Genomic DNA, 26,797 nt, shown 5'->3' with positions numbered 1-26,797 from the left:
GTGTTATAAACATGAGCTGGCTCAGAACTTGTTTCTCATGGAGTTAACAACATTCGTCTTGAGGAACAAAGAAAGAATAAATCTCTGCCTCTGTTGTGCAGCAACAGTGTCACAGCTGACTGTAGTGATTTCATTACTGTCATGGATTTCACTCTCTTCACAGCCCCTGTTTGGAAACACATAGATTTCTCTGTTGGGGGGCTAAAGTGCGATGGCTCCTGCTTCCTCTTGTTGCAGGTAACAGAATCAATGAGTCAGAATCAAATCGACTCTTGCTGAGGGATGAAAAGATTGATCAGTAGATCCAACCATGCAAACTTATGAGTCGTGAAAGATGTCATCCTAACATGAGTGCAGAAAGACGCGACAGACACAATAATTTTGTTTCTTTATTGAAATAGAATCAACCCCTGAGGCTAGACAACAAGGCCACGTTTCTTGCCTTATCTAGCACCTCGGTCTGACAAAGCCAGAGAAAACACAATCCAAAAGACAAAATAACAACAGGGCTCACACTTTGTGTTTTCCCCACATAAAAAAAAAAACCCAAAAAAACAAAATCACCTTTCATTAAGTCTGCAATGCGTTAACATACAGTTTAAATAAATCAAAAGTGCTCAATTTGGCTCACATGTCATCCAGGGTTGTTTTTTTTTTTATTTCTTTAAATGATTGCGTCACCAGTACTTCGGTATTATATGATTTGTCTGCTTTAAGGTGAGAGGACATATAGGAGACCATGAATACAAAAACCATTCAACATAAATATGGATCTGTGGGTTCAGATTATTCTCTTAAACAATTCTGCTGGCGGGAATGAGATTGCTCTTTATGGAGAACAATTTTAGTTTGCTTCATGACTCGTGTGTCTCCATGGACGAGAGCCATACCACCTTCAGCCACACAACCCAAAAATAATTTTGATTCCAGTTGAAACTTGCACCTATGCATCACTTTTGATATTAATCTTTTATTTATTCATTTTAAAAATGTGGTTAACCATCAGTAAAGAATCTACAGGAACTAACAAATATGACTGTTCACTCCGAGGCAAAACAGAGTGGCTTTTAGTATTTTAACTTTTGGCGTCACGTATTTTATAAAGACAGCAAATGTCACAGCCCTACACTGTGATAACATTTAACAATAAAGTTTGGTAAAACAAAAGGTATTTTTCTCCTTCGTGCTTTGGTCCACTGTTCACGCCAGACTCAATGAGACAAAAAATAAGGAATAACACATCAGATAATAGGAAATAAGATATTGTCATCATTCATGTGACAGACAGTTATAAATTATTCGTTTAAAAAACACTTCAACAATCATATTGAATACAAAATGGTATCAAACATATGTACGATGCAAACGCATTAGTTTTGTTCAATAACAAGCACTTCAAAGTCGTCAGGAAAGTCCCTTTAACACTCGAACGATACTGATCCCATCTCATCTGACTTTGTCTCCTTCACGGAGGAGAATGTATGTTCCACAATAAATATGTTTTTTTCCATACACATTCAACTTGTAGATTATTATCGGGGCCTTGAAATGAATACATGGCAATACAATAATGGCATAGTATGAGACCGGACAGAGCACGTCACCTTTTTGCTTAACACAAGTCAACAATACGGCCGCGGGAAATCCACAACATGTATTAAAAGTGCAAAAAAATGTTTTCTTTCTGTTTTCATTCAGACAGTAATGTGTCCCCCCGGATTTTAGTGTGTTAACAGTACAAGCCATTTCAAAGGTTATTACGTTGTACATTCTGCTCCCACTCGGCTGCTGAGCCCACCAGGCTTTCATTCCTCTCACCCACTGATTCCCATTCTCTAGCCCTGATTCCATTCTCATCCTGAAATTAATGTGTTTGCAAAACAGCCTTCTACAAACATATACAGGGTGTTTGTCTCCCTCTTTAACACATTAATTACAAATGCAAATGAATAGCACAGCATCAGTGTCCCAAATGAATGTTTCCAAGAAATGCTGTACATTTTCCAAGCATTTTTTCCTTATCATTGCAGAGGTGGAATGTGATTAAAACCCGTCCAAGCATATCCCATCAACTGTCTTATATTAATGGTGAAGACACTGTATGGACCCCCTGTGTGTATTGTCATTTTCTCTCCTTAGCCCATATGAAATACGTAATAAGACACAAATGATATCATAGGATCCCATGACTTCTTCATCCAAAAGCTGGCTGGTTGAAATAATGTTCCTTCTGCAGTCCACTTTGCCACTTTCCATCAGGTTCAAGCCAGTTCACGATCCACTAAAGTGCATCCTCAACCACAACATTTACCACAACTTGCCAAACTATAAATCAACCTTCTGTCTGCCCTTGCAGAGACAACTTGAAGTACAGCCCTTTACGCCTTTGCTCCAATACCACAATTAATACTAGTGTACAAAGAGAGGAAAAACATCGATCGCACTGCAGTTGAGATTCTGTGACAGCGTCTCTATCCAACAGCCACTGCTTCCTTCTCTTTCATAAGACAGGAGTGACATTACCATGGCCATCAACTTTCCCCGAGTCTACCGTCTTGTGCCACATTTGATTCCATACAGTACTTTGACTGATGAGGGAGACATCCTTTGGTGGGGGGTTCTGGATTAGCGCTCAATAAAGGCATCACGATGGCTGGGAGGACATCTTCTTCGTCTCCAAGGTCTAAACCGCCTCCCTTTGTGCTCCAGTAGATACAGACTGCTGGGGAGTTCCCTGACATCCAATGTGTATGTACGTGTGTGCATGTGTGTCCATTGAAAATGAAGCCAGAACAATAGGGAGGTCACAATATGGCACAGTGGAACCTGTGAGAACCCGTGGACCGTTCTGCTCTCCACTTCATCTTCTTTTTCTTCTTCTGGTTCCGTTCTGGGACTTGTTGTCTGGAAGGAGATGAAAACATTTACTCCTCTTATCAGAAAACGTTCATCAACTTCCTAACTTCCTCATCTTCTGCGCTCCTTTCACCTACATGACCACAGAAGTCTGCTGCCATCAATGCTCTCTCCATATACTGGCAAAAACTATTTCCGCGAAGAGAATCCTGCAAGTCACGCTAAATTTGATAAAGACACGGCTCACTCACTGCATTGGCCCATGAATACATGAACATGACGAGACCGTGACGACGTGCCATGCTCTCCAGCTCCGACACAGATGCTTGTGGAGTTTCCAGTTGTGGAGAATGTGGTGGACTTTGGTTCACGATGGTAGTTTCAAACTTATTCTTAATACAGGTAACATTCAGCCTCATCTTCCGTGTACCCGATTTGGCTTCACTGATCGCTCACACACACTCTCACAGGCAGCGCTAATGCTACAACCTGGCATCAGTTAGGGACCATCAACAAATTCTGATTCAGTCAAAAGGTTAGTAAAATCTTCAATCATGCCAATGAAAGACAACCATTTTAGGACAGAGAATTGTGAAAAGGTTTTTCATCACACTAGGACTGACCGTTTGTATAATGATTTCGAGGATAGAATATGACACAATTATTCACATTATTTCTAATATTTCTTCAATAGCATCTAGGAAATGTGTCCACATTGGTCCATAGTGAAAGTCAACTGTGAAGAGACATGAGATACAGCAGACAGACGGCTCAATTTAACCCCTAAATAAAGCTGGCAGAGCAGTCAGGCACAAGCGGGTTCTACCAGAGACATGACACATTGAATTTCTCATCTATACACTTATGATACACTTATTATTAAAAATAAAGAAATGATGTTGTTAGAGACTAAGTCTGCTAATAATTCATCATAAAACAGTTTCAAGAGAGCATGTAGTGTGTACAACACATGGAATAGAATGAAAAGATGATTAAACTCACTGTCTGAGTACCTGAGGATTGCAGCGTGGTGAACTAGGGCAAACATGTTTTAGTTCAGCTCGTCGGTAGATCGACATCAAGCAGAATGCTACGATGGTACTGAATCCCTTTTTTTAATGCTTCGCTACTCACTGGATCGAATATTGGTTGTTTTGCCACTATGATATGAGCCAAACGGGTACATTTCAGAAGAAATGGCTTCACGTGGTTTGATATCTAGTGCCTTCAAATGTGTAGTTTCAACAGTACAGAGTCAGCATACGTCATAAATGTCATGACTGCCTATTCTACACATTTGTTTTCAATATACTTGGAACATGATGTTGCTGCACCATGATACAGAGATGTTTGCCCTGCCATTAATGAGTCACTGTTGTGCTGTTTATGAAATGCTCAACACACCACATTTGGGATTCATTCTGAGTGTATTACTTGCAATTAATCAAGATTTTAAGAGTTTAATTGTTAGCCAGCAGTACTTTAAATATGTTATAAAAAATTAATTGGTCTATATAGAAAGACATTTGCTGCCTTTCAAAATCTGTTCTACAACCTGGCCACAAGAGGACACTGCTTGTTCCTATAATCTCAAGATGTTGCGGTGCCACATCCAAATATCTCCAATAACTCCAGCAGGTTAGAACTAGCTAATAACTCCCAACGCAGATTCCTACCATGTCACATGAAATGGGACCCGTCCAGTTATTGGTACTTACCTAATAACTCGCACTAACTCATGAAAAGCTTTGTCCACATTCATTGGAGGATCCTTGGCACTGGTTTCGATATAAGTTATCTGAAATACAAGAGCAAGTAGGTCATGTTTATACCAAATGTCATTGTATTTCTATAGGTTATATGACAAATAGACAGTAAAATGTGAGTGCGTGTGTGGGCACGTTTTGCCATACTTGTGAATACCAAGTGTTGAAAAGCCACCTTCTTGTGAGGACATTTTGCTTTGTGAAGACATTTTTGGCCTGTCCTCTTAGAGGGTCAAGAAAAGTAGTTTATTATCATAAAGTTTAAGTTTGTTTCAGAGTCCTGGTTAAGGTTAGCCATTTGTTTTGGGTGTTAAGTAAAGGGCAAGAGGCTGGAGAAAGCACATTATGGCAATGAGAGGTTCTCACAAAAATATCAAAACAAATGTGTGTTTGTGTGGGGTCCTGCTCACGTTGTGTTTAGCAGCCATCTCTTGACCTTGATCAGTGGTGACTTTCCTTAAATGTACCAGGTCCACTTTGTTGGCCACCAGCACCATGGGGAAGGCTTCTCTGTGACACAACACATTTCAACATCAAACACGTTAAGTATTGCATTGTTCACTCACACACTGATCTTTGCGTAGTAGGTTGTTTTTGTCAGTGCTGCCTATAGTTTTGCCATTGTTAAGAACCTAAGTGCCCTGCCTAATTTTAAGGCCAACAATCAATGATATACTCTGTATTACAGTTCTAATTAAAAACTTTACAATGGATGAAATGAGAAAACACTTCTGAGTTGAGTGTGAACAGTTTCAATTTCAGCACCAAGTTTTGCCAAATATAACTACCTCACGAGAACCTCACGATTCTAAATCAACTCAGTTTCCATGTCACATTCCGTTTACATGACGACTTATCGGTCACAGGTCAGGCTCAAAATATTTCACTGTCTAACAGAAATTCTTTCAATTCATGAGGAAATGTTGTTTTCTTGGGTGGTGGACTTAATGTTGGTGAAGAGAAATAGGTAATCAAGTTGGAAAAATCCAACTGCCACATTCTGCTGAAGGAAGAGTGTTTGGTGCGAGGTACCTGTCTTTGACCCGCAGTATGAGTTGATGGAATCGGTCCACGTGTTCAAAGCTAGCCTTGTCTGTCACAGAGAAGACGATGAGGAAGCCGTCTCCTGTCCTCATGTACTGCTCCCTCATGGCACTAAATTCTTCCTGACCAGCAGTGTCCAACACTGGGGTCAGACAGGAAATCAGAAGTCATTGCAATTGCATTTCACTACAATTGCATTTCATATTTTGGCATTGTTTACCATCTATGTTGTGTTGTTGCTCTATATGAGACAGTAGGTCTGCCATGTTTCACATACAACATAAAAAGCAGCCAAATATTCCAAAGAAGCTGAGAAATGCATCTGATTGTGCTGTCAAGTTTATGCATATTTTTAACAATTAAACACAAAATTATTTAATTAATATAAAGCTGAAATAATACTGCTCAGAGGACACCAGTATTTTTGCAATTTTCAAAGTTGGCTTCATCAAAATGCTGCTGCCCATAAATTCTACACTTAAAAGGCTACGTTGTGTTCTTGTCATAATTCAAATATGCTTAAAATGATCAACTTCATTGCAGACATCATTTCAGAGGACTTCCCAGCTGTGGTCAGTGAGGAGAAGGTGCAGTATGCAGCTTCTGCTTACCATCAAGAATGGCCCACTGTCCATCAATCTCTGTGTGCTTCAGATAAGAGTCTTCTATCGTGGGATCGTAGTCTGGCACAAATATCTTCTGGAAAAACTGGATGGTGAGCGCGCTCTTCCCAACACCACCATCCCCCACCACCACCAGCTTGTATGTTGGCAGGTTGTCACTTGGCACAGCACTGGTTGCCATGGTGACAGCAGCAGCAGAGTTACAGGTGGAGAGTTGGCTAGTCGGTGTCAAACCAGGCACACCTGTCAGTGAAAGGATATGGGAGAGAAAAAAAGGAGACGATTAAGAGAGAAGAGCTTTTTTACATGTAGCAGCTGCTGTTTCATCACCATGTACACTGCAGCTTGTGGCTCAGAGCAGAAAGAGTAGGCATCGTATAAAAATACCAAAGTAGGTCACAAGATGGCGTTGATCCCAAACATGAGCTCAAATCTATGAACGATACAAATTCTCTTGTTATGTGAAACCATGATAAAAAAGATGAGATGCAAATTTGAGAAACAATTCTTTTCCAACCACATCAGCACCAAGAGGACTAGAAATGGTTCCTGCACAGAGACACCTGCAAACTGTTCACATAGCCTGAAGACTTTTGGCCAAGGTAAAGGAGTGTTTTACTCCAATATTATGGTCTCAGATTTGGCCCATGGTCACCAGTGCACCAAAACACACTTCCTAGAACTGCTTCTGACATATCAGCAGCAAGTAGAACTATGAAACTGAGTATATTATTTGTCTCATCACGGATGCACATCCAACGTTTTCTTCAGCACTGAACTCATTTGCAGGAATCAATCATGCAAAATGGCATTGCAATATCGGTAACAATTTCAGTAAAAAGTATACTAACATCAGGCATAAATCCTCTCAATGTACATAAAATCTGAACGTATTTGAATTGTTAAATGAACAAATTATCTAGAGTGTAAATGAAATTATGACTGACATATTTTTCTATATTGACAATGTTTTACACATAATTGTATGGCCTAGTTAGACATTACAATGTTTTAGCTAATACACAATGAGACTGTAACACAGGTGAAGGATTTCAAGTATGTTGGGGTCTTTTAATGACTGACAACTGAACAATAGATTGAGATTGAGGGACGGATCAATGCAGTGTCTTTGTTCATGAGAATGCTGCATCATTCTGTCCTACTGGAGGAGCTGAAGCGAATGCCAAAGCTTGCAATTTCCCAGTCCATGTACACACTCCTACTCTCAAGTGTGGGCCGTATTCTAGAGACCAAGACCAGAGCAACAGACAGTCAAGTTTTGTCTTCTCAGCAGGGTGGTAAACGGTCCCTCTAAAAATGGAAAATAAATTATTATTAATAATAATAATAACAAGAATGATAATAACAAGAAAAAGAAGAAGAAGACTGGACCATGTGGACAAAATTTCCTATCTCCACATCCTTTCCAGATATCCCAATATCGATAAGTAACACTGTTGGACTATGGGTTTAGTGAAAACCACATTGTTTTTTTATTTTGTCATCCACTGGCTGGCTTCAGCTGTCAAACTAAGGCAGGCAGGAAAAGACCTCTTAGTTGGTTGCTCTTAGCTGTGCATTGAAGTGTAAAGACAAAACTGACTGCCATAGCTTTAAATGCAGGATGAGAGGAGGAATTTCAGATTGTCTGAATCAACATTCAACATGTTCAATGTTCATATGTTGATAATGATACGATAACAATATACCTTTCAGCCCTAATCACTGTGATGTGAAATCAATAGGAGTACTATGAGATGGTTATTATAAGCCACGAGACTCAAGGGAGGTTAACAAATGTATTTGTATTACTTTTAAGAAAACAAAAATGTCAGAATATGTGACGTTTTATTGCACTGACAATTTGCATAATTCACATTGCGGAATGGAAAATGTGTGAAAATAAAATAAAAGCCTTTTAATTGTCTTGAACTGTATACATTTCTTAAATATATTTTTAACAGAATAATTAAATAGAAATACTTCTGAACATACTTGAATGTATAGAATCTTCACATACAAGTAAACTGACACAGTTCAAGTCACATTACACAGTTGGAGACAGTGAACATCAAAGAACTTTAAGAAAATTTTACAATATTGAGGCTAAAATGAGCAACAAATATGTTTCTTACACAGACTACAATGCTGATTCTGTCTCAATTTCTTCACTTGACCAGTGTGTAGTCACAAAAACTGGTCTCTCTTGTTTCACACTCTCCTGTGCATGCACACAGGGTGAGAGGCTGGGCAATTATGTCAATGAGTAGTCCTAACAAGGATAGACGAACAGGCATGCGTTCGTGAATATGAAAGTATGGTTATGAAAACTCCAGCTTTCAACGCATTTGATGCTATTATTTCCAAAATTCGATTCACGCAATCTTACGGAAACAAAAAGGGGTCACAAAAGTGAGATGTAGACAGTAATATTTAAATAACAATTACTGAGCTGGGATAGGCTTCCGCGAAATGTTAAAAATGTGTGTTCATTCATCTGCTTGCATCTCTATATTGAAATGATCTGTCTGTCAGTAGCTACAACAGAATGCACAACAACACGTCTTGTAACTGGACATTGAAGCCAACGTTAAAATTGCAGCTGCATGATAATGAAAATGTACAAATTCTGTAAAACAAGATATTGTGTTTGTGCTCATGAGTAAAGTCATACATATTAACAAGTATGCTGGCAACCAGGAAACAGCTGTCAGCTGGCTACGGTCCATCCTATCCTGCTCCACACAATAGAGGGAAAGAAGACGTTTCCTTCCTTTTCAGATCCAGTCAGTCAGAACTGGTCAGCACATGAAAACATATCTCATTATATTAGAGTTGGGCAGCATGGCAAAGTAGAGAAAAAAATTAGAAGTGAATACATGAAAAATGTGAGTTTGTCTCTAGTACATTGTAATAGGCCTTGTCTTGCAGTTTCAACACACTTTCCCCGATTTTCCCCTATCAGTGGTTGTGAGTCACTGTGTGTAAGCCTGTATCTTTGTCATTTATGTTGTGTGGTGTGTTACTGTCAGTCATTTGCATGTTACTGTCAGTTAGTTGTTTCTGATCTCAGTGGTCTCTTCTCCAAAGTAATCGAGCAGCTTCTGTGTGAGGCACATTTTCTTGAAAACCCTCATGAATGTTTCCATTGCCTTTGTCAGTGGGTTCCACATTTTCAATCCCACTACTGCAGTGTACATTTGTCTCATTGTGGTTCTAGCATACGTGTGGTTCTAGCATTCCTCCTCATCAGTCTTTGTAGATGTTCATTGTAGCACTCGATTTCTGGTTCTAAACATGACTAGCAGTATTTGTCTCTCAACCAGCTTAGATGCCATATTTTTCGGACTATAAGTCACAGTTCTTTTTGACAGTTTAGCAAGTCCTGCGACTTGCAGTATACTCAGGTGCAATTTATACTATGTTCAAATATACAGTATATTTGCTTCTGACAGTATATTCTTTAGTCTTATTTCTTCTCCTTTCTTGATGTCAAACTATCTATATATCTATAATATCTAGAATTCCCTTTGCAAATGCACCATCACGGTTAGGAAAGGATCACGGTCTGGATTCTCGGATTGAATCATTTTTACGATTACCAAGAAAAATGCAAGACAAATATAGCCCTGTCCAAAATCACTTTTGTCCAATACAGAAAGTCATTCAAATTACAGAAAAAAAACAACTTCCTAGGTAAGACAGATTCTTTTAACACGTTCATGACCTTTCACTCAACCTCTGCTTCTGTTGGTGCCGGTGAGATTTGTGCCTGTGTGACTCTCACAGAGGGGGCATACCCCTCAGCTTACACTCTGCTGAGATGAGATGTAGTGAGCTGTCACAGTTGCATAGTTTTCTGTTGCCTTGCAAGCTTGTAGTGAATGCTTCGGGAGATACCCGGCATAATGCATCCACAGATAGACTTGTGTCACTGAAACGGGCGAGCAACGGGACTTCATAATGTCCTTCAAGCACAGTATCAGCATAAATTCAAACCCCTAAAATGCTGAGACTCATGCCAACTGTATGAGAGTTGGCAGCCCTGCTCATCAACAACTTTAGCAATAGCTTCAGGCCGGGTGGATACTGCTGCAAAGGGCTGCTTAGATGCCGCAGTGAAGACGGTTGTAGAGTAGATGCTGTCATGGCTACTGTCACCACAGTGATGCTGCTGCAAATGGTTGGCATAGGTCAATGCATTTCCACAGTCCTACAGCCTTAACTAGTCCATGCATAACTTTTTTTTGTCCATCAGCAATCTACAACCATGCGCAGCTCGAACCACAGTGGGTGGTCCGTACAGAGCTAGAACTAGAGATCTGCTGCACTACTAAATTGTTCATTGTTTGACTGTGATCCTTCCACGTAAACAAATGCACATGTGGGCACACTACAGCAAGCACACACCATCAGCAACCACTACTTTCCAGGAGGAAGCCAACAGGAAGTGAATTATTCCAAATGACACATTAACCAGTGGATAAGATTCTCACACACACACACACACACACACACACACACACACACACACACACACACACACACACACACACACACACACACACACACACACACACACACACACACACACACACACACACACACACACACACACACACACACACACACACACACACACACACACACACACACACACACACACACACACACACACACACACACACACACACACACACACACACACACACACACACACACACACACACACACACACACACACACACACACACACACACACACACACACACACACACACACAAATATCAAAAGGAACACAGTGGCGCACACACCCCAACAGGTTCTGGCGAGCACAACCACTTGCACTGATCATTGACAGACATCAGATGCCAGGAAGCTTAATCTGACTCATGTTCTCAGAGACTACACTTGTAAGATGAAATAGCATTTATGTTTTATTGTCACCGGTACCAAACCTTCAATAATCTTAGGATACATTTCAATTTAGGGTAAATTTCTTCACCAGTATCTGAAAACACATCACAATATGTGTACATGCTCAACAAAACAAAAACCATTTAAACGTTGCCAGGAACAAAACCAGATCAACATATGTCAGCTGTGAAACAACAACAGCGATTTCTTTCAAGAAAGCCAACATTAAAACAATAATTGAGTTTGCAATTCTAATATTGTAACAACCCTAATTTATTTTCATCTTCAATAGTTCCGATTCATAATTTGAAAACAAATTGATTCATACAAGAATTATGTTTATATGTATTCTGTAGATGCATATACATTTGCATGACCTGAGCAGTTCCAGAGTTAGTAAGTTCCAGAACAATTGCTAGGGATGATGAACAGGCTTTTAGCTAGGATTTTGAAACAGTGCATCCATAGCCACGCCCACATGCCCCGCCCCCAACCCATAACTCCACCCCCAGCCCATTCCCTCCACGACACACCAGGACAAATGTTGGTCACTAACATAACTTGCTGTGTAAAAAAAAAAAAAAAAAAGATGCTGCAAACATATAGTTGTACAAAAGTAACTTAGAACTTTATAAAACCAAACATATTGCATCAAATATCATAAATGTTGCCACAATAACAAATTCATAATGCAGAAAATGCCTGGGGGTCTGGAGGTATATTTCTTGAACAGCGGCAAAGTCAAAATCAGCAAATCCACTTCTTCTTCTTCTTTCGTGGTGATGGAGCCTCTTCCTTGCTCTCATGATCTGATGAAGGGATGGGACTCTCTCCTTCAGATAACTGACACTGATTAATTAAAAATAATAATTATTTCCCATACTAGATGCTATCTCGACAAAAGTTTCGTTCTTCGTATAGTGATGCAAGACAAGCACAGAGTTGTATCTGCTGTGAATCTGTGTTGGTTTTCGGAACTCTCACACATTTAAACATTCAAACAAGAAAACAATTCTGACCTGTTTTACCTTCAGGAAGAAACGGAGTTGTCTGTCCTGTCTTTTCCATTTTTCACACAAATATTTGGTTTGGAAAATGTTTTATAGCCTTTACATGAAAAAAAGACAGCAATAACTGTAAATATTTTTCTATAAAAAACATTCAACTCCCCAGCGCAGTTCTCGCTATGTGAGAACTGCCCTCGCCATGTGGCTCGTCCGATTAAAATACTTTCAGTTCGTTTGGTGAACAATTGTTTAAAGTTTTGAACTTACCTGGCTTTTCCTCTTATAATCAGCGTCGAACAGCCGACTGATAGCGTCGCTCTTCCATGCCGCATCGACCAATGAAAATGCGAGTGTAGCAAATCGTGAGATGTGAATAACTGCGAAATTTGGCCCGTAAAGAAATACAGGGTCCGCGGTGGCCAAGGTTCCGGTGTCGGTCCAGGATTGCGACGCGGCAAATTTATCATATTCAGCGAAAATACTGCGCGGAAACTTCCTTTTCATGGAAATATGATGAAACTATGATTGGAGCATTACGCAGGCACTGATTAATAGGGCGTCAGTCTGAAAGAGAAATGGGCATCTAATTTTTCACATTTTGCAGTTCAGGGCATCCACGGGACGCCCAGACGCCCCTCTAGCTAAAAGCCTGATGATGAAATGTGGTGTTGACCACGTCTCTCACAAGCTCCGAGCAGGTCTGCAGAACAGAGGACTCAGCTGCAGGAGCTACTGGTAGAACATGAGCATGTTACACTTGTCCAAAGCAGATGGACCATAAACACTGCTAATGACACTTAGAGACAATTAAGTTTTTTTCACATTTATTATGTTTTAAACATTTATCGATGCTTAAAATGGGATTATTGCAACTGTTAAGAAGAAATCAATATCACACACTGCTTGTGTACTTAAATAAAAGTGCCTCTTTATAACGTCAGTTAAACATGCGGCCTTTTAAATTCAGAGGAAAGTGCCTATATAGGCAACTGTTCTTAGAGGTAAAGCTCTAGAACAGCTGGCTCAGGGCAAAACCTACAGGCTCCACTGTCTGTGAAGCACGGCGGCGGCGGGCGGCTGACAGTTCCGTGTCTGTGGTGCCTCCCAAGACGAGCCGTGGCACTTGCTGTGTTGCAGAGGTGCTTGATCTTAGTTTTGCAATGCTTGCACAATTTATGTGTCTTGTCCATCTTGGTGTTTCTGGGCACTTGGGAGCCCAAAATGACGCTAAAACGCTACACTTCAGCGAAGATGGAGCTGGTCAAGGTGGCTACTCAGCCATCTTTGTTGGATCTGTAAATCGATTTTTTGGCACACCCCGAGTCTGAAATAACAATAATACTAATAATACTACTAGTACTACTACTCAAAACACCACATCTACTCTTAGATATTTATCAGCATTAGAGCCTCTTGTGTCACATCAGACGTATTTTAGGTTCCAACAGACTCAGAATATCATCTTTCAGTAAGTATAGGTCAAAGGCAGGTTTTCAAGTATGAATAGGGAATTGCTTGATCACACAAATACATATGACAGAGACTCATATTGTGTACGCAAAAAAAGAAAATAACTGATTCTTTTTTGCATGCAAGCAATATCCTCGCAAAGCGCATTTCAGCTAGAGCTTGATTTAGAACCATCGACAGAATGCACAAATAATCAATGGCTGCTGCCAAAATCATTTCATCAGTAATTTAAAATGTATTGAATGGAATAGAAACAACAGAGTACGGAATCATGGTGACCTCATTATCAAGAGCTTCTTTCATATATTTCCCACATTTAATCAGTTTTAAACTGCCAATGTTGAGTGAATGGTGAGATGGATTTACAGCTCGGGCCATTTCACGGAAAGAAGCATTCAAAATTATGACCAGAGGCAACCACAACAACAACATGGATGCTTTCAAGAGCAACTAATGTCCAAATCCAGCTCATGCATATGTTTCAAATGTTTAAATCCTCCTATCTATGATGCAGTGAGTTCCTCATTATGATGATGCCTCATAGTGAAGTTATTGCTTAATGAAGTTCTCCCCTGTCTGACATATCAGCGCACAACAGGTTACGACAGTTAAGCTCAATGTGACACAATACTTCATGTTTCGCTTGACTCTGCCTCCAGCACAACGCTGAGCCCGCCCACCTCCTTATTGATCCGAGCCGTGGAGGAGACTGCCTGCTTCGCATCAGATTAGATTAGACTAGATTAGATTAATAAAATCAGAGATGTGATGTCAAATTCAAGTCAGTTAGTTCTGTGTTTCACATTGTTATGATCTTAGTTAACATGTGTCGTGTGTGCACACATGAACAAGAGACATTCCATAGAAGTAATCTCGGACACTCTGATGTGTCCATAATCACAGGCAGACGCTGAAGTGAGTGAGGGAGAGTGCGAGAGAGAACCGAGACAAGTTTCAGTCATTTAACCAGTACTAAACTGAAAAGAGGTCTTTGGTCTCTTTTTGGTCTGTCTTCAGGTCCATCATAGCACCATATCTCTAAATAACAGTACGGTGCACTCGTTTGGACTGATCAGGAGGTGAAGCTTTTAACTTTCTGTGGCGTTTGAGAGTGCTTCTGTTTGATGCAAGCTGTCAGCAGAGGTGGGCTGAAGGTTCGCTCCTGACCAATCCCAACAGAGAGCGTATGGCTGAGGAGAATGATATTCCAGCTCTCGGAAACAAAGTGTCTTTGATGATTTGTAATGTAAATATTTCAATTAATAGAGGGGTTTGTGCAGATAGAAACATACTGATGTGGTCCAATAGGGGTCCAATATCATTTTAAATGACACTCAAACCACGATCTTTAAAGTGATTGAAATGAATATCCTCCTCAAAATGAAGAAACGTGTGCACAAATGCTTTTTTGTTTACCCACGTCCAGATATGAGACTAATGGTGATCCACTGGTCACCCCCAAAAATGATTCACTAGTCACAGTCAATGTAATTTTATGGAACAACACGCCAAAGTCAACTCATTATTTCACAAATGAATTATTGTGCAACCTCACTGCTGCCATCGTTATGTGGACGGTTTGACAGTTTTGATGGAGGGATGTAAATGGCAGCTAAATTATCTACCCCCCTTTATCTCTGAGCGTGCGTGTGTGTGCGTGCGTGCGTGCGCGTACTGCTTCTGAATGATCTCATCCTATGATTTGATACATGAAGAATCTCTGTTCTCTCTGAAGCAGAAATGAAATGCGGATTCTGACAGCTGGATACACCGTAACATCTGTTACGCTGTAAATTGTCAGTTGTAAATAGAAATGCATATACAAATGCACTAAGGAACAGAATGTTTTAGCGGATGGGGACAGCGGGTAGGATGAGTATTCCGACCCCGAGTGAGTATTTTAGTCACTCACAGGCGAGGCCTGTCTTGTGCGTGTCTGTCTGAACGTGGAAATGAAAGCTGCCGCTCCTTTAAAACGGGATTCCGCTTGCTTCATCTTTTCTTGAAGTTCGCTGATAAATGGAATTTCCGCACGATTTAGTCCTCCATGATGCCATAACTACCTAGCTGACCAATGTCGACGGTGAATTACGCTGCTGTGACTAGCAACTATTAACCTGGGAGGTAATTAGCCGAGAACTACAAATGGCATTGACGTTAACGTTAGATGTAGCCGTGGTTGTCTGAGAGTACAAACGTCAGCATTCAGACAGAAGAAAAGCGACTCACCAAATTGAGGTCCTCTGTGGTGCAGACAAAGAAACCCCCTTACTCCGACACTTTCGTCTTCATTTGTATGTTTACGGACCGCAGACCGCCGCCCTCCTCATGCCTCGGTCGGGAGTGAGCTCCCACATCTGCGAGACAATACGCGGAGCTAATCTTTGTATTGCAACAGCTGATGCTAAAAATAGAACCGCCCTGCAGGGGGGGCGATTCGTTACAAGTGGGATTATAAAGGCCAAACAACAACGACCTCATTCATTTAATATGTAGGTTCAACCTTAATGCTTCTCGCTTCCGCTGTGTCTTTTAAGTGTGTAAATATCCACGAAGGACCCATGGATTTTGAAAGACTATAGTTGAGTATCCCCCTCTTTTCGACAATGGACTCTTCCCCCAGAGAGCAGCGCTGAACGCAGCTAGTTCTGTCATTTCGGTCTCAAATTATAGAGAAGTGGAACTGTGTATTTTACCCCAGTTTAGAAACTGCCAGTGTTGTGGAGAGAGTACTAGAGCAAGGCGGATTCTAAAATTACTTTCCTGGGAAAACAGAAACAAACAAATATTTCTGCAATTATTTAGATTTGTAAAGCAATGAACAGTCGTAGTTCACAATAATTCAAGAGATTCCCTGCTCGAACAGTATCCCTGCATTCCACAGCCTCGCAGTTATTCAAGAATTGAAATTCAACCCCTTATTAAGAGGTAACCCCAACCCAGAAAATGGCCATCATAGTTACAAAAAAAAACACCCTTTTCTAACTAACGTTGTATTTTCAGCCCTCTGACACCTTATTGTGTTAGATTAGATGCAATAACATAACCTCTACAACACTCCATGGGGTCTTATATCAACCACTTTTCAACCTGATTTGGTCATTCTTGCCATACGACGCAAACAAACCACAAAAAAATTCATTTCATTCAGAACCTTGCGAGTACATTTCAATCCAGAAACCTGTCACTATGATGGCACTGATGGTCTGATGCTGGACCGTTTCATTTAAACTAGTTGATCAGTCAGTGCTATGACCTCGTACCTAGTCCAATATAACGGTGTGAAAACATCTGCTACCAGACTTAATGGAGCTGTCTGCCTACTCCCTGCATGTAACCGTGGTCCCAGATCTTGGGGCACTAGAAAGGCAACATCCGGGTCCTGAAAAGCCAGGGGTCGGAGTGTAAACCACTGGGCCAACATGTGGTCCTTCCTCTAAAATAAAGTTATTCTTATTTTCAGTGATAAGTTGTGGATTCCGAAATCTTCCCCTCACAAAATAAGTGACTGTTAAAAAAATCCTCCTTAATAAAGCAACATAGCCAAACACAGTCATTTTAATCTCAACTCCTGTGATTGATAAATCCATGGACTCTGCCTCCTTTACCAGAGGCTGTGTCAGCAGGATTGAGGAAAAAAAAGTCATAGCCATCGTCCAACAATGATCAGACTTTTAAAAGGCATATACAATTAGAAACTGGTACAAAGTAAATATACCATCTGTGAAAGACTGAGTAAATATTGTACGAGAAATGTACATCATGGAAAGGATGGTCTATATACTCCGTCTGAAAGAAGAGGTGTTCTTAGACACATGGAGAAAATTGAGTCATTTTAGGCTTAAAGAGACGCAAGAGAAACTTGGTAGTATTTAAGACTGGAGGACATTAAACATCACCCTTTTGTCTTTTCTCTTTTTATTATTATTTTAGTGTTCTGTTTTTTTAATGCATGGAAGTATACAGTTCCTGTTTTGGAAAAAAATGCAGAGAGATAGCAAGGATTGTTAAGTTATACTTTGTACAATTAAAACATAATTTAAGTTTTAAAAACATATATACAATTACCTTAGTCCGCCAATAGGAGGCTATCAACTCTTTATGACTGAGCAACCAAGATTAGTATACAACCATATTCAGCATGCATGTAAGAGTTTGCACGACTAAAACTGGACCAGGTGATCTTTGCCTGCGTTTGTTTCTGAGGTGCCTCAGACGTGGCAACTCCTCAGGGTGAGCTGAACATGAATTCACATCCAACAGAAACCAGCTGCTGACAATAAACAGCCACTAAGTGGAAGAAAAAACAATGTGTTGCAGCCAGATATATATAATTTTGATGACAACAGCACTGAGCATTACTGATTTCCTGAGTTCCAGAGTGTACTGTAGGTGGATGGGCATTCTGCGTGAGAAACATCTCATTAGTGATCACAGGTAGGATTCCCGGAGTTCAAGCATGAGGTAAGCTTTTGAAAATATAGAATATATATATATTGTATCCAAAGAGAAATTTTAGTTTTGTTGCCACAAATATTAGAGCGTACTGTCAGCACTACGCAGAGCAGCAGACCAATGGCACCAGGAAACAAAATGAGGTCAAATGATGACAAACTGAAACAGAAGCAGACTAAGTCCAAGACGAAGATAAGTACGGTTAAAAGAGTGAGTGGGTGAAATCCACACAAAGACAACAATGCAATCCACAAACCAATAATCCAAAATCCAAGATGAAGCCAAAGGCATAGTCAAGAGAGGCAGCAGGAGAGAGAGGGAAAGGTTGCTAAGTCACAAGTCCACAGGGTCAAGGCAGATGGTTGTGGTCAGTATACTAAGGCAGGGGTCATCAGTTTTGTTTCTGGGAGAGTAAATTAGGGGTTTCAGCACACCTAGTTTCTAGCCTTTTGAGAGTCACATGAAAGATGAAACGTCACCTTAAAAAATGTAGTAATCTTATAGCCTTTATAGCCAAGTTGCACACCGCCTTGATTACGTCTCCTGAAGATCTGAACAGGTCAGCCAATCCAAGTACAATATTTGAGGCAAAATTTATTTTCTAATATGATTAAACCCAGGACTCGTGAAATGTATACCAAGCACTCCTAGTGGGATCTACCAGGGTTAGCATGTTATGCAGACTCTGACATAACTGATCATTATTGCTGGTCTGGGGTTGTAGACACTGGACTAGCACCATCAGTGTGATCGAGAGTTGTAGGGGGTGTTGAACTATGGTGAAATTACACCAACGGTGGTTATTTAATCCTGCTGCGATTTCTTCAGCAATCACTGCAACAATTTTGCCCCTAAATGTTTGCTGATATAAAGTGTTCATGCTCCTTGTTATAGCACAAAGGTCTGTGTACTTACAGAGTAAATCATGAAATGTATACACACAAATATTTAGAATATTAAACAAGTTGAGATATAAATGTCCGTGCATTACTTGAAACCAAGGCAAAAGGTTCAATTAATGATGATAATTTTGTCAAATGTGTTTCTGACTGTTTCTGACTTTTCCTGTACAAGGTTTAATACTTATTTAGTTTTACATGTTTTGATTAGATACAACCATGTTGTCCATGTAGTTCAAGTTTGGATCATTAAATTGTAGTACAATATTTCCGCAGACAATGCTAAGCCAAACTTTAAAACTGGACAAACTTAATACTTAAGGTTTAGGTTTAGTAACATTTAGTAAAAACAATTGCAATTTTTACTTTTAATTTCATTTTGACTTGCCTATAATATATACTCAGTTTTTCTTCTTTGTGTAATAAAAGTCATGTTAAAAACGAAAAACTGCATTGATTCCTCGGTGACCTGAAACCACAGTGAAGAACTAGCAGGTCAGCATGTGCACGGAGGATGTAGAGGTTGGCTTTGTTTGACATGATGATCTATTGATTTTGGCTTTGGACGGCTTGTGAGAAGCAATCAAGAGGTGGTGAATTGATTGAATGGGTGACTGATTTATTCTATCATGGAGAGGACACGCTACTGGACCGGACAGCTGCTTGATGTAATCTTAATTTGGGAATTGATTATTTTGTGTTAACCAACTTCATCACCACACGGTCGAGGGTTCCCTTGCTGTACAATCACAGGTCGGCCAGATTAATATACTTTAAATGCTGTTTTAAATGAACAGTTATCAATTTTTCATCGGTTGCCCTTTTAAAGACCCAGCAGTCTGGGGTGCCAATTCACCTGTAAAAATGTCAAACTGATACTCAGTCATGGATCAGTGAGCATCTGTGTCACATGAGCATGTCAATATTCACTGAGAGTGAACAGAATGCGCGCATGTAGGCACATGTTGAACACAGGGCACATCGACCAACAACAAATACTTGTGACCTCTAATCTATCGTACGCTGCCCTTTACAACTCAAGCATGAGTTAACACATTCACGTACGCAAGATTAAGAAACTTATTTCACTAGGAACAAGTTAGCAATTTGGTAATTCAAATATTACTTACGTTTGGAGGAATAAAATATAAAATGAAAACCCGCTTGCTTTAAACTAGCACATCATCAATGTGTTCCTTTCCATATAAATGAAAGTGGCCTTTTCACATGACGTGCAAACCCAAACCACATTCCTTCTACGGGCAAAATGAATTACATTAGCATAAATGTCTCCAAACTGCAGTTAACAAATCTACTTATATTCAGATCGATTTGACAATAGACTGCAGGTAAGACCGAGAACTATTATTCATGCACGTGCTGACGGGGATAATGACATCCAATACACATCTGAATGAATGTCCAGCTTATGTTGGTTTCCAATATAGATATGTTTTATCTTCTTCCTTCTTCCTTTGAAACTGCTTTTGTTTGTATGTTTGTAAAATCATTCAAATTTAATGTATTTTAGGTCCTCACTAAGCTGTTGTTTAATTTTGTTTAATGTTGAATTTAGTCACTCATTTTATGTGACATGCAAAAATGTAATTTGAAAGCTGAAAAAAAAAGGGTGTAGATTTGTTGAAGGATTTGAAAAATAAGCCTCCGTTTTAGCCTCTGAAGCAGCAGATTGTTTCTGCATTTGAAAAAAAATTTTTATTTCAATTTCTTTAGTCTTGTTGGTGTTTTTATGTTTGTTTTAATTTAACTGTGGTTTTGCTCAGCCAGGGCCGTGTAAAGCAGTAATGTTTTTTTGTTTGTCTAGAAACATTATGCAGTGTTGTTTGGGATGGAATGTAAAACAAAATAATACTGAGGATCTGTAGTTTTTACATTTGGATAAAAAAAGAAGAAGAAAAATGTTGCAGACTGTGAGTCAAAACAGGCTTGTGATACAGTTCAAGCTACTCAAATTGAAAGGCTTTGTGGTCTAACGCTGTTGTTGTTCTTATCCTTGTGGGAGTTAAAACCAGTGCGTATAACCAGGTCCAGGCATGACCTGTAGTGTATATTGGTTTCCTATTATGTTACAATGTACAATGATATAATAAATCACTGGTTTGGATAGTGGCTCCAGGAGTGCTGTATGTGCTAGTGTCAAAAAGAATGAAAATAAAGAAAGAAAGAAATGGGAGGAGTAGACCCTGCTTTCTTGATTTAAGGAAGACGATTTAACGGAAGACCACCTCTCTCTGACACTTCTGGGAAGAAGCAGGCCAGTCATTCTGAGGTCACCTCTGGGCTGAGGAGCTTTGGAGATAGGAGGTGGCAATTCAGACAAGGCCCAGTTCTTCAATCTAGGCAAGTGAATTGCTGTTCATTGCAGTTATGTTCCGAAGGATTTATTATTATTATTATTATTATTATTATTATTGTCTACAATATCTGTCTTTTGAATGGCAATTTCATTGGAAATTCCTCAGTCAGTGGCTATGCCTCAAAGATCCCGTGAAACGTGAGAGGACATGGTACCATAGTTGGTACCATACATGGTAGTTTCCTGTGTAGCTTAGCTTAGTCACAGGGACGAGGTGCTGAAAGTAATAATTCATTCAATAGAAATTAAAGATTGATAACCAGAAATATCCAAGTATTAAAAACTGACAATGCCGTGTTGTCCCACTAATGTGATGCTCCATCAGACTTCACCTGACCTGTATTAGTCGACTCAGGGGGATCTGTTTTATACAACTACTTCCAATTTCTACAATCAGCAGGGGTTAAATGAGAATTGTGGAATGAAAAAAACCTCATCATTGCTTGATTCCCTCTCAATAGCAAGGTTGTAATCTTCATCATTGTCAATGATGTCATCCTCTTCTCCCCCTGATAACAACAACAACAATCATCATCATCATCTGCAAAATAGCTATTTATAGCATATTTGCATTGCATATTTTCGGAAAGCAAGCATAAGGTCATTCAGAAAAGAAATGCAATACGTGGTAATTTGTCATTCAGCTGAACCAGAGCGCGAGACCTTACTGTCGTAACACTGTCGTTAAGCACGACTTGGCGGCAGTTTAATCGCTTTACGGCACAAACCCCAAGCCTACTGTCGCTGTCATGTAATAATTTTGTCCTTCATGTAATGCGGAGTATATGTGAGTATTAAGTCTGCGTGTTAAATCGCGTAGTCTTGTCCCATTAGCGTTCAAGTCATGGCGTGGGAAAATTGCAGTAACATTCGCCAACGGTTTAATGAGGTGTAATGCAATGTTGCTCGAGTGCAACGTTGAGCCTAAATTGTGAAGTGGAAGGCGTTAAGAATGTGGCCACATCGTACCTAACGTTTCAGTTGGTCGTCTACGATTGGCATGTGCTATTCGGTAGTTGGGGGTTATTTAAATCTGAATCATTCAAACAATTTAATCAATGTGGTAATATTTATACTGGCCACTCTTGTTATGATATTGACATGAAACAACTGTCGACTGTAACGCGTTATCATGTACATGAGTTGTGACTCCTCCTATCTAATTTTCTTTTCAGAGACTTTGCCTCCCGTATTCTGCATCCATCAGACCAGTCAAAGCCAAAATGGCATATCGGATCCTCAAGTACTCAGTGCTTCTTCAGAAGTACCGGACGCCAATTCTCATTGCAAGTTGTGGTGGGGTTTTTGCAGCCAAAATGTTCTACCATGTCTTCCCGGACTCATCATACCGTCAACTCTATCAGGCCTGGCACAAAGGAGAGCCTGTCACACTATCTGACAAGTTACAAGCTGTTTTCCAGCAGGTAAAGATTTCATTACATCAAACAATATTTCCCTTTGTGTTTATTCATTCTTTTCTTTGCTTCTATTTCTTTAAAACTTTCAGGCAATAGTTTATAGTTAATGAACTGGTGGATGGGCAACATTTTGCTTTACATATACGAATACAAATTAAAGGGAAGTTCAATTGTAAAAAGGAACATGCTACAGTGTGGAGAGTTTTACTTTGAGGTAGTTGCTTTGTGTCTGTAAATACATAGCTCAAGTTGTAGATGAAAAAAAGTGAGCCATGTAATCTCCTACTCTTCCAGTTTGTTGGGACAACTATTGAATGGTTGATAACATAGCTTTGTGGTGTAACTTTGTTTTTGTTTCTGTTATTATTTTTAGGTTCTGAAGGACTTTGGCACCAGCTCATCCGGTAACTTCTCAGCATTTGCCTCTTTTGGCTTCCACCCAGTTGGTGCTGGTGTCCCATGGCTCCCTGCAGGCGCCCAGATTGGCATACCAGCAAATTTTAACAGCACGGTCGATGACTCTAGTGGAATCACAAACCGCCACATATTCATAAATGGCAAGACAGTAGAGTGGGACAGTGATTTGGGCACTGCCCTAAAGGAATCTTTGATGTTCTCCTCCGAGGCTCAAAAGTTTGCTATTGCCAGGGAAGTTGCCCGCTTGCAGTCTGGAGGGCCAGTTCTAAATGCAGCAGTGGCGCCCGCTTGTCTAAGTGGCGTTTGGGTCTACAGTGTGGTGCTGAAGCATGTGTTTTCCCTCCACTCCGGTCCCCTTCTTTACCGAGGGGTCGTAAATGTTGTGGCATTGGGGCTTGGAGCCGTGTCCTACCTGCTTACGTCAGATGCGGTCAGTCAGTGGATTGATTCGGTCTCGGACAGAAGGGCAGCCAGCTTATCACGTGACTATGCTAAGGGTGGAGTGGAGTTTTATGATAAGATCCTGTCCAGAAATAGGACTCTGCGCTCACTAATGGGCCAAAAAGGAGAGACTATGTATGCGCCCAGTGGAAACCTGTTCCCGGCTCACCTGCTCCAAATGAAGCACACTCCGTACACATCCAGGAGAGATGGAATCATCAACATGCTGAATAAAGAGAAGGTCTCATAGGGTGTTTTGACAACTTGGTCAAATGTGTACTCTGGCACTCTGTTATTTAAATAAAGTTCAACCATCTATGTAAGATAATCAATTTCTCACCTCCCTCAAATAGTGGCAAGGTTCTTCCTTAGTGACGCATGCAAATGTTAGTCTTTTCATTCATTTCATTGTCATTTTACATGACATCAGATGAAACATTTCAGAGCAGTGCTTTCAATATCACACCGAATTGTACAAGGTGGTGTGTGTGTGTGTGTGTGTGAGGTGTCTGAGATGGACCAGACCAGGGTGCCTTTTTCCCCATGTTGCAATACAAATGTGTAAATGAATGAAGAACAAAAATTACATTTTGTTCTCAAAAGTGAATGAAATGACAAAATTGCAGTCAATGACTCAGCAACTCAAATTAATTGCCGTCTGCGCTGAAAGATTGTTTTGACTAATTCTTAAATTGCCAACAATGAGTGCTTGCTGTTGAGGCTGAATGTTATTTAACACTTTAATCTCTTAAGTAGAAAGCCATCAATGTTAAAAAAAAAAAAAGGAATGTGGGTATTTAACAACGTGCTAGTCATCCTCTGGCTGTATCCTGGAGTTTATTGAAGTTCATCAGCCACTCCGATGTATCCACCGCTTTCTTTGATACATTGGTCCTCTGTCCTGTTCTCACACTCCACTCCTTTGTTTTGTTTCCCCGAACCAACAACAATCGATTGTTTGTTTCATTTTGCTACTTACATGGACTTCCGCTAGAGGGCACTACAACCCACATTACAATGCCACCATTCGTCACGCTCTATTTTACGGTTTTCAGCCGAGCTCTGTCGTTTTAGCTTCATTTTATTACTGTAACGTATTATTTTCAATCAATGACTTTGCAGTAAGACGCAAATCATTCAACCACAACAGTCTGTGAGCAAAGGGTTACTTTAATTTATTTAATTCCGACTTCCTTGTAAATATTCGTATCGTGTGTTAGAATTCTTTATAATTTATTCCATTCTATATTTATGGATTAGTGAATCCTCTTTGAACTGCGTTATCACAGAAGTACTGTCCAAATCTATGCTTCCATGTAAAAATCTTTTTTCATCACCTAATTTTACTAAGTGTATGTGTCAAGAATTGAACATTTCCGGTGAACATTTCCTTGCATCAGGTCAGTTGTCCGGTATACCAAAATAATCCATCTAAATAGCCATTTGAGACTTGCGTTTGAAAACACAATATATTTGTATTCTTCCTGTAGTACATCCATTTCTGGTGAACATTCTAAATTCCTATAACGTGTCATGCAAAGCATTTCATTTGTAAGAGGAGAATAAACTAAACATTAATTCATTTTGGTGTTGAATGGGTGTGTATGAGGACAGCGCAATGATAACCATCGTATCACCTCATCGTGTTTAGGACAAACTGAAATGTGGAGGATTTTAAAAATGGATCAGTTCAAGTTATTTGACCAACCCTGAGTAAACACGACGGAGGCGCTCGAGAAACAAACCCCGCGCCTCTCTACTGTAGCCCCGCCCCTGTGCGCCCGGTTTGCGCCATTACGTCGCCGAGCTGTCCGCTGCTGTGTTGCAGCTGCAGTAAGAGCTGGGAGGGCTGACAACAACGAGCTGGCGCATGTTGGAAAAGTCGGACACGCAACATTTTCTCCTTTGATGTGTGAAATTGCCCATATATCACCATTTTATTGATGATGTTCTCTCCGTTCTGCGCGAGAGGTGGATTCTATGGCATTGTTCTCGTCTTGAAATGACTGAACGCCACCGTGTCTAGCCGATGGTGACTGCGGGGGCTCCTGTCTTGTGGATTATCCGTTGTCGTCGCCGAAGCAATCGCAGGGTCGTGCCCGGAGGAGGCCCCTCTTTGCTGGATGGATGTGTGTGAAGAAGCGGCGGATGAACAAACACAGTGGCCGTAATAACGATGAGGTTTCATCGGCTGCGGATGAACTGATCTCGGATGTTTGGGCTACATCGCCCCTACATATATCATTTCTTTCACGCTGCAGAAAAGAAATTCCTTAAAAACTGGACGCCCCTGGAACAGTTTATGACGGTAAGAAAAGCGCTCGTTCACAGGCCACCAGCTGACGTTAGCAAGCTAGCTGCTGCTGTCACTTCTACCCAAGTTGTTCCCGTGCAGCTAAAATGGCAACTGTAGCGAAAGAGCTTCACAAAACGCAGCGGTCACGGTTCTTATCTGTTATTACGCGGCCGTGTTGCTTCAAAGCAATTGTTGTACGTCACCTTTCATGTAGTGTTGGGTTCAATATGCTCGCGTTGCTGTTTGCTAAAGCTATGCCATTCAGAACCTGCCAGATTCCATTCTAAAACGGTAGTTAACCGTTATTCTAAATGTCTGCACGCGTTTTATTGCATTGGACTTGCCGTGCGATTGTTGTAAATAACATATATGGCTTATTTAAACAGGCCCTCCATAGCCCATTCATTGTGGTGTACAATAAGTCCTTTAATGACAGTCCAGTTGGCGTTAAATGGAAGCAGCACTATGGCTGCTACACGGAGCCGAACACGACGTGTCTCTGGAGAATAATAATCTATCAACATTGTTACTGTTTTGCTCTTGGTCCTGCTCTTTATGTGTATCAATATCATCTACTTTTCATTGACGCTAAATTCATCGAGTGATTGCGTTTATCGTTATCACGTACTTCATTCTGTAAATTTCATAATCGACTCCATAACAGCTGGGTTTTAATAAAAGCGTATGCGTCACAATAGGGAAAAGGACAGTGTTCGTCTGTTCTCCATGAAGGTGCTAACTGTGTCATGTTCAGCTTGACTGTGATGAAGCGTCCTCTTTTTTTCGATGACGTAATCCTTCTCCATCCGTG

At 40.3% G+C, this 26,797-nt stretch overlaps 3 protein-coding genes across 3 annotated transcripts in view; 2 read left to right on the top strand and 1 right to left on the bottom strand.

Annotated features, from left to right (window-relative positions):
• Positions 1-393: 393 nt before the first annotated feature.
• mrasa (muscle RAS oncogene homolog a) lies at positions 394-16,066 on the bottom strand. Its single transcript, XM_053877175.1, has 6 exons — positions 15,913-16,066; positions 6,278-6,532; positions 5,655-5,808; positions 5,033-5,132; positions 4,575-4,654; positions 394-2,904 (listed from the first exon to the last, which is right to left on the bottom strand). Exons 2-6 carry the CDS (start codon positions 6,468-6,470, stop codon positions 2,805-2,807), a joined length of 627 nt encoding a protein of 208 aa, XP_053733150.1. The 5' UTR covers positions 6,471-6,532; positions 15,913-16,066; the 3' UTR covers positions 394-2,804.
• A 6,047-nt stretch (positions 16,067-22,113) lies between these two features.
• Positions 22,114-25,164, top strand: tmem177 (transmembrane protein 177). Its single transcript, XM_053877464.1, has 3 exons — positions 22,114-22,201; positions 22,590-22,838; positions 23,206-25,164. Exons 2-3 carry the CDS (start codon positions 22,638-22,640, stop codon positions 23,938-23,940), a joined length of 936 nt encoding a protein of 311 aa, XP_053733439.1. The 5' UTR covers positions 22,114-22,201; positions 22,590-22,637; the 3' UTR covers positions 23,941-25,164.
• Positions 25,165-25,523: 359 nt separating this feature from the next.
• The window catches only part of ptpn4a (protein tyrosine phosphatase non-receptor type 4a), a 51,277-nt gene continuing 50,003 nt past the window's right edge, over positions 25,524-26,797 (top strand). The window contains exon 1 of the mRNA XM_053876636.1: positions 25,524-25,998. The gene's annotated coding sequence lies outside the window, so the exon portion shown is untranslated. The remainder of the gene's footprint in view (positions 25,999-26,797) is intronic.

This window comes from Synchiropus splendidus, chromosome 10 (genome assembly GCF_027744825.2).
Source record: "Synchiropus splendidus isolate RoL2022-P1 chromosome 10, RoL_Sspl_1.0, whole genome shotgun sequence".
NCBI lineage: Eukaryota > Metazoa > Chordata > Actinopteri > Syngnathiformes > Callionymidae > Synchiropus > Synchiropus splendidus.
The sequence above is the reverse complement of the archived record's forward strand: the minus strand, read 5'-3'. Positions and strand labels throughout refer to the sequence as shown.